This window comes from Citrus clementina, unplaced genomic scaffold (genome assembly GCF_000493195.1).
Source record: "Citrus clementina cultivar Clemenules unplaced genomic scaffold, Citrus_clementina_v1.0 scaffold_3, whole genome shotgun sequence".
Taxonomy (NCBI): Eukaryota; Viridiplantae; Streptophyta; class Magnoliopsida; order Sapindales; family Rutaceae; genus Citrus; species Citrus x clementina.
The window spans coordinates 41,982,959-41,991,756 of NW_006262339.1; the positions used below are offsets into that span (position 1 = coordinate 41,982,959).

The following is an 8,798-nucleotide window of genomic DNA, read 5'->3' on the forward strand; positions in this document are numbered from 1 at the left end:
AAGTTGATATAACGGAGAGAATTAAAAATTTTATTATTTTATTTCTAGAAGTATTTTTATTAGTCGCTTAAAATCCATTTGAGAAAAACGAAAATTAAGGAAATGAAAAAGGCGTTTAATTTGTGGATGCCCGCAATTGTCGTTTCCTTGCGAAAGAAGCGGCCACGCGTCACGCTTTTTTTTGTTCACGTCTTTAAGTTTTAAGCCAGAAAGATGTCGCCACTATGAGCCACGCGCGCGTGACATTCCGGGCATTTTAATACCCACTAGGCCACTACTAGTAAGCGGCCACCCAAAGGGAAGCGAGTACACTATCACTGCGTTACATACATATTATAATCGTATGCAGAGTGGTCTCTTTGATTCTATCGATAGCACACTCGAAATCCCAGAAACGGCATCGTGTATTAGCTGTGAAAATGGCAGGAAAGCCTCTTATGCACGCGGTTCAGTATAATTCTTATGGTGGAGGAGCTGCTGATTTGAAGGTTCACTTATATTCTTTGCTTATATTTTTGTTTTCAATTTATAACGATTTTGGCATGTTAAGTTGCTCTTATGCCTAGCTCAAGATTTTTACAATACTATTAGTATTAAACAAGGAAGCTAAATAAGGGGTATGAACTGTGGAGTGAAGAATTATTCTCTTTACTTTTATAATTAAGTGATTCTACTTGTTTGCGATCATTTTTATTTTACTCCTGGGATTTTTTGGGAAATTTTCCTTTTTCTGGAGTTTTAATTTCTGTTAATCTTTTTCCATGTGTAACAATAATAATAAAAAATAAGGAGAAACCTGTGATTAAGTTTCAGCATTGATTTGGGGTGTTAGCATGATAGTATCTTTATACTTTCCCTTTGCAGCATGTTGAACTGCCGGTTCCTACCCCAAGCAAAGATGAGGTTTTGCTTAAACTTGAAGCAACTGCTCTAAATCCGGTTGACTGGAAAATCCAGAAGGGCCAGTTACGCCCTTTTTTGCCTCGCAAGTTTCCTTGCATACCTGGTATATTAGTTTTGCCTCTGATTTTCTGTGAACTGGAATCTTTTAATAACTTTTGTCCTTCTCGAACATATTTTGATGTGTATGATTCTTAGTTGTGCCAAGCTTGTAATACCAATTCTATTATTACGCTGGCCTTTTTCCGCTTACCCCTTCTGTATATTGACTTCTCAGATCCTCTCTTCTGCTTAACATGGTGATGTACTTTTCATATGATAAATCAAGTAATTTGTTTTTCATCATACTGAATTTTCGAAATTACTTCAGTTTCTATTTGTTAATTTACTCAAGATGCTATGTGATATGTTTGTGGAGCCTTATGGTCCATTCCATTGTGCTGTCCTACTCCTATGATGATTTTGGAATGTTGTTGTTATGATTTGTCTCCGACTTCTATTTTTAACTTTTTCTGCTTCTGTTTGATTTTTTATCGGACAAATTACTTGTCATTCAAACGCTATCAACTTTAAAACAAGATATGTTATGACATACATCATTGTATCGTACGTCACTCAAGATTCAAAGCCTTAAGAAAACAGTTTTTGGATGATACTGATTGATTTTGCTACAAACTTGGATATAGAATACTTGTTGAAAGTTTTGCTTTTCTGTTTTATTTTTTATCAAATGTCAATGAATTTATTCTGGTTTCTGCTGTATTTGTTTCTCTATGTATAATTTATTAGAACCATTGCATTTCTGCTATTTATTTTGCTGAGGATTTTTTTTTTTTTTTTTTTTTTGAGACAGCAACTGATGTAGCAGGAGAGGTCGTAGGGGTAGGATCAGAAGTTAAAATTTTCAAAGCTGGTGACAAAGTTGTAGCTTTTCTTAACTACCTCGTAACTGTAAGTTCTCATAGATACTCTTATAGTTTCATCTTATCTTTAATTTGTCTGGATAAATTTCCAGTTGTTGAAAAAAAAAAAAATCTAACAAGTCGGCAACTACTTTATTGTTTTTTCACAAATTCATGCATGCAGTTCGAAATTGGCATATTCCAAGTTGCTTGTCAAAGTTTTCAGCCACTAATTTGAATGCAGTCCATGTGCTTCCATAATTCTCAAAACATTGTCTTCACCAACAGTCATAATTCTCAAATTTGGTCAATAAATTTGGTGATTAAGCCATCAAATTTGAAGTCACAATTTTTGACTTTTTTTTAATCACATTTTCAACAATCTCTACCATGATTAAAAAAAAAAAAATTCATAGCCACTGCTACAAAACACTGCCTTCACCAACAGTCATAATTCTCAATATAAAGAATTATCATACTCCACCATAAAGAGTATACCACTTAGAATCAACAATTCTAAGATTTTTCTCGGCACATGTCGAAATATCATGCTGAAGTTTATGGTGCAACTTCCATGTTAGCTTTCTTGGAAGTCCGTCAGCCATCGACATAAATTCCACCACACACCCTGCATCAATGCCAACCATACCTTGTGTGCAAATTTTGTGGACGCCGCTAATAATAACATGGACTCTTTCATGGCAACTCGGAGATTTACATGCCAAAAGAACTAATCCAATCTCTTAAAAAGAAACTCACCATTTGCGAGAATATCAGTATCTCTTTTACTGATTCTGGAGCAATTTGCCGAATCCGCTCCATCTTCTTGACAGTATCTCTTATATTATCACTCGTTTTTTTAAGGAAAACTAGGTCAATTTATGTCGATGGCTGACGGACTTCCAGGAAAGTCAACATGGAAGTTGCACCATAAATTTTAGCAGGATATTTCGACATGTGCTGAGAAAAATCTTAGAATCGTTGATTCTAAGTGGTATACTCTTTATGGTGGAGTATGATAATTCTTTATGTTGAGAATTATGACTGTTGGTGAAGACAGTGTTTTGTAGCAGTGGCTATGAATTTTTTTTTTAATTATGGTGGAAATTGTTGAAAATGTGATTAAAAAAATGTCAAAAATTGTGGCTTCAAATTTGGTGGTTTAATCACCAAATTTATTGACTAATTTTGAAAATTATGACTGTTGGTGAAGACAATGTTTTGAGAATTATGGAAGCACATGGACAACATTCAAATTCTTTATGTTGAGAATTATGACCGTTGGTGAAGACAGTGTTTTGTAGCAGTGGCTATGAATTTTTTTTTTAATTATGGTGGAAATTGTTGTAAATGTGATTAAAAAAATGTCAAAAATTGTGGCTTCAAATTTGGTGGTTTAATCACCAAATTTATTGACCAATTTTGAAAATTATGACTGTTGGTGAAGATAATGTTTTGAGAATTATGGGAGCACATGGATGGAAGCACATGGACTGCATTCAAATTGGTAGCTGGAAACTTTGACAAACAACTTGGAAGATGGCAATTTGGAACTGCATGCATGAATTTGTGAAAAAACAAGAAAGTAGTTGCCGACTTGTTAGATTTTTGCTGTGATAGTTTGGCTATAAATTGGAGTGTCATTTGATGACAAAAGAGCAGCAATGAGCTTCAGCATTGCTCAAGAAAATGGACATGAAATATTGGCCATGGAGAGAAGCAATCCAAATTGAGAGGAGAGAAATATTCTTAAGCATGTAGATATATTGTAGGAGTATTTGGCTCCTCAATATGGGTACTACGGGTTTGCTTTGTTAAGTGATATTTCTCAGGATTATGTATTTAGGGCTTAGATGAGAGAAAATTATTTCTGAAAATGTGGTTGGAAAAATTTTTCACATAGTGAATATTTTTCTCTGGTTGTCTTTTGATAACGGCCGTGGTTTTTTCTCCGGATTTGGAGTTTTCCACGTAAATTTTGTGTTGTGTGATTGGTGTATTCTCCATTTAATTTTTTCTGTTAATTTGTTGCTTGACAAATTGCTTGGAGTGATCTTGAGAGGAAGCTCAATTTTCTAACACCAGTCAAACACTAAACTCTAAGTCCTAAACTTCCTTCCAATTAATATGGTTATGGTTGCATCTACTAATAATTAATAATATGTGGAAAAAGCATGTCTTTACATTGCTAAGGTTCTTCACTATGCTAGCAACTGTATTTTCTCTCTGAAACTCTCTGTTGGTACCTGCGATCAGCTGTTGGCGTGAATTGGATTTTTCCTTTCTTCTTCTTCTTTTTTTCTTTTTCTTTTGGGTTTCTCTCTGTTTCTTATGGTGCTTGGGTCAATCATGAAAAGCAAGAATGTGCCAGTATGGGCAATTGAACCCACATCAATGTTTCAAAGATTTTGTTGTTGTCAGATGAGATTCTGAAGGGGGGGAAGAACCCCATGCTGCAACTGTTGGACTGGGTCATAGGCATGTACCCCAAATCTCTAGTTATGCAACTAAACTGCAAACTTTTGTTTTGAAGTTTTATTTGTTTTTTGGGCCTTGTAATTGGATACCTCAGTGCCTACTGCCCTGAACTACTCATTCGACCATATCTTTGGCATGTGAAAGGTTCAGTCATTTCATGCATTTGCACGGAGATGTGACGTTGCTACATCAGGGTTGCTGCTTCCAGGCTCTTCCTCCTAGTTTTGTGTTAGTTGAATGTGCAACTTATGGAGAATTGATGTTTCACATGTATAACACCATACCATGAATGTTAGATCTCACATGTCCACTTTGTTTCAGTTATTAATTGTTTTGCCTGATTACAGAATGGAGGTGGACTAGCTGAGTTTGCTGTGGCTAAGGAGAGCTCGACAGTTGCTAGGCCATCAGAGGTTTCAGCAGCTGAAGGTTCTGGCTTGCCTGTTGCTGGTCTCACTGCTCACCAGGCCCTTACTCAATCTGCAGGTGTCAAGCTTGATGGAAGTGGGCAACAGAAAAACATTCTAGTAACTGCTGCCTCAGGGGGTGTAGGTCACTATGCTGTTCAGTTGGCGAAGCTTGGAAACACGCACGTGACTGCCTCTTGTGGGGCTCGCAACATTGAATTTGTCAAGAGTTTAGGGGCTGATGAGGTTCTTGATTACAAGACACCTGACGGGGCAGCTCTAAAGAGTCCATCTGGTCGAAAATACGATGCAGTGATCCACTGTGCAACAGGGATTCCCTGGTCTACTTTTGAGCCTAATCTGGGCACAAATGGGAAGGTGATAGATATCACTCCTGGCCCTAGTGCGATGCTGACTTTTGCTTTGAAGAAACTTACCTTCTCCAAAAAGCAGCTGGTACCACTGCTGCTGATTCCCAAGCGTGAGAACCTAGATTTTCTAGTTAAGTTGGTGAAGGAAGGAAAGCTTAAGACAGTAATCAACTCAAAGCATCCCCTGAGCAAGGCAGAAGATGCTTGGGCTGAGAGTATTGATGGCCATGCTACAGGGAAGATCATTGTGGAGCCATAACTTCATATGATTTGGTTTATTGTTGAAGTTTTATGTCACTGAAGAATTTGTCTGTAGGACAAAGCTTATGGCAAATGTGCTGTTTCATCGTGTAATTACTTTCAACCAGATGCTGTGATTAGATCGTTTGTGTGTATTAGACGATATGTTGTCCAAGTGATATGTGGATTTGGGTAAATTATTTGACTCAGCGAGGGAAGCAGAACTTCAAACGAGAGCCAGTACAAAATACGTTACAAACTGGGGTCCGGCTATGGTACCACTGTGGTACCATAGTTGTGGCCTACAAACTGTTTGGAGAAAAAACAACGTAGCAAAATAAATAGAAATTTAAGAAAATGACTCTTTTGACCAAATGGTTCTTTCCCTCGAGATTGCCCGCCAAAAAGAAATAATACCCCTATTTTCTCAATGGCGGTTCGTGCTCATCCCATACGACATCGTTCCCTTCTGGGTTTAGTCCCCAGGAGCCTCTTCTCTTTCTCTGCATGTTGATTCATTTAACAAAGCTCACTAAACACGGGCTCAGACCTCACGGGTTACATTCTCTTTACAACCTCGTCTCTGTTTCCCTTCTCTCTTCTTACAACCTGAAATCCCCAGAAACCATAAACGACACCGCGTGTCAAGTGTCTGCTTTGCTTCACAAACCAAATTGGCAACAAAACGACATCCTTAAATCACTTGTTTCTCATATGCCTCCACATGTCGCTTCACAAGTTATTCTTCTTCATGGTGAAAACACCGAGTTGGGTGTCCGGTTTTTCAAGTGGGTTTGTAAGCAATCCACTTATTGCTACGATGTAAATAGCAGAATCCATTTGTTGAATTTTGTTGTATCTTGTAGTTTATATGGGGTTGCACATAAAGCTATTATTGAACTGATTAAGGAGTGTAGTGATAGTAAAGATGACATTTTGAAGCTAATTGTCGCGCTTGATGGATTGAGCAAGGATGGGTTTAAGCTTAATTACCCTTGTTATAGCTGTCTTTTAATGTCTTTGGCTAAGTTAGATTTGGGTTTTGTTGCATATGCAGTTTTTGTAAAACTGGTTGCTGATGGTTTTGTTCTTAGTGCTATTGACTACAGAAGTGTAATTAATGCTTTATGCAAGAGTGGACTTGTACGTGCTGGTGAAATGTTCTTGTGCAGGGTTTTGAAACATGGGTTTTGTTTAGATACTCATATTTGTACTTCTTTGGTGCTGGGTCATTGTAGAGGAAATGATCTCAAAGAGGCATTCAAGGTGTTTGACGTAATGTCCAAAGAGGACAGTTATAGACCCAATTCGGTCACATTTACAACTCTGATACATGTTTTATGTGAAGTTGGTAGGCTTGATGAAGCTTTTTCTTTAAAGGATGAAATGTGTGAGAAGGGTTGGCAGCCAAGTACTCGCACCTACACTGTACTTATCAAAGCTTTGTGTGATATTTCATTGACTGATAAAGCCTTAAGTTTGTTTGATGAAATGGTTGTGAAGAGATGTAAACCAAATGCTCATACTTATACTGTTTTGATTGATAGGCTTTGTAGAGAAGGGAAGATTGATGAGGCGAACGGGATGTGTGGAAAGATGCTACAAGATGGGCATTTTCCTGGCGTGGTAACTTACAATGTGTTGATTAATGGATATTGTAAACAAGGGCGGATTATTGCTGCTTTTGAGCTACTTGCTCTTATGGAAAAAAGAACCTGCAAACCTAATATACGTACCTACAATGAGCTTATGGAAGGATTGTGTAGAATGAATAAATCTTACAAAGCAGTTCACCTATTGAAAAGAGTGGTTGATGGTGGCTTATTTCCTGACGAGATTACTTACAATATTTTGGTCGATGGATTCTGCAGGGAAGGACAACTCGATATAGCTCTAAAGATTTTTAATTCAATGAGCATTTTTGGTCTTGTCCCAGACGGCTTTACTTTCACCTCAATAATTGATGGGCTCTGCAAGCTGGGAAAGCCAGAGCTGGCAAATGGATTCTTTGGTTTGATGGTAAAGAAGGGAATATCCCCTGATGAAGCAACAATTACAGCCCTAGCAGATGGGCATTGCAAGAATGGTAAAACTGGAGAGGCATTAATGATTTTTGAGAGGATGGTTCAGAATACTGATCTGAAAACTCCTCATGTTTTAAACTCATTTCTTGATGTTCTCTGCAAAGAAAACAAGTTGAAGGAGGAATATGCAATGTTTGGAAAGATCCTAAAGTTCGGTTTAGTTCCATCTGTGGTGACTTACACAATTTTAGTTGATGGGCTCTTCCGAGCAGGTAACATTGCCCTTGCCATGAGCATGATAGAAGTGATGAAGTTAGCTGGCTGCCCCCCCAATGTCCACACATACACTGTTATCATTAATGGACTGTGCCAAAGGGGCAGATTTAAGGAGGCGGAGATGCTTCTCTTTAAAATGTTTGATTTAGGAGTATCCCCTAACCACATAACATATTCCATTTTAGTGAGAGCACATGCTAGTACTGGTAGATTGGATCATGCCTTTAAAATTGTGAGTTTCATGGTGGCTAATGGTTGTCAACTCAATAGTAATGTATATTCTGCACTATTAGCAGGGCTAGTTTCTTCAAACAAGGCTAGTGGAGTGCTAAGTATTAGCACCAGTTGTCATTCTGATGCTGGTTCATCACGGTTGGAGCACGATGATGATGATTATGAGCGTTCTTCCAAAAATTTTCTAAGGGAAATGGATGTTGAACATGCCTTCAGACTCAGAGATAGGATCGAGAGCTGTGGTGGGTCTACAACAGATTTTTACAACTTTTTAGTCGTGGAATTATGCAGAGCAGGGAGAATTGTTGAAGCAGATCGCGTAACGAAAGATATTATGAAATCTGGTGTGTTTCCTGCCAAGGCCATTACTTCTATCATAGGATGTTACTGCAAGGAGCGGAAATATGATGATTGCCTAGAGTTCATGAACCTAATCCTCGAAAGCGGATTTGTTCCCTCTTTCGAATCTCATTGTACGGTGATCCAAGGTCTTCAGAGCGAAGGGAGGAATAAGCAAGCTAAAAACCTGGTTTCTGACCTATTCAGATACAATGGCATCGAGGAAAAAGCTGCAGTTTTACCTTATATTGAGTTTTTGTTGACGGGAGATGAACTTGGCAAATCTGTTGATCTTCTGAATCTAATTGACCAAGTACATTATAGACAGAGACCAGTTATCTAGTTCAATTTCCATTGCAATGCTGATGCTTGTAAATTTTTTACAATGGCCAGAGAGAAATTTCTCAAGAATGTTCATTGTTGTACATACACTTTTTTGGAAATTTCGAGTTTATTCGATAATTAGACCTTAATCACATTGTAAGGGAGAATGATATTCATGTAACCAAATTTATATGATTAAGACTCGACCATTGTTCCATGAAAAATCTTATAATACATTTGTGACTAATGATTTACACAAAGCAATTTACAATGAAATAGGTTAACATCAGCATCAGTAATTTA

General features: G+C 37.6%; 2 protein-coding genes across 2 annotated transcripts; both read left to right on the top strand.

Moving 5' to 3' along the window:
* Positions 1-244: 244 nt before the first annotated feature.
* Positions 245-5,495, top strand: LOC18046425 (chloroplast envelope quinone oxidoreductase homolog). Its single transcript, XM_006443471.2, has 4 exons — positions 245-488; positions 865-1,006; positions 1,754-1,851; positions 4,628-5,495. The coding sequence occupies exons 1-4, from the start codon at positions 420-422 to the stop codon at positions 5,315-5,317; spliced, it is 999 nt and encodes a 332-aa protein (XP_006443534.1). The 5' UTR covers positions 245-419; the 3' UTR covers positions 5,318-5,495.
* A 128-nt stretch (positions 5,496-5,623) lies between these two features.
* On the top strand, positions 5,624-8,696 carry LOC18046426 (pentatricopeptide repeat-containing protein At3g07290, mitochondrial). The gene has a single exon (XM_006443473.2). It carries the CDS (start codon positions 5,806-5,808, stop codon positions 8,512-8,514), a length of 2,709 nt encoding a protein of 902 aa, XP_006443536.1. The 5' UTR covers positions 5,624-5,805; the 3' UTR covers positions 8,515-8,696.
* Positions 8,697-8,798: the final 102 nt, after the last annotated feature.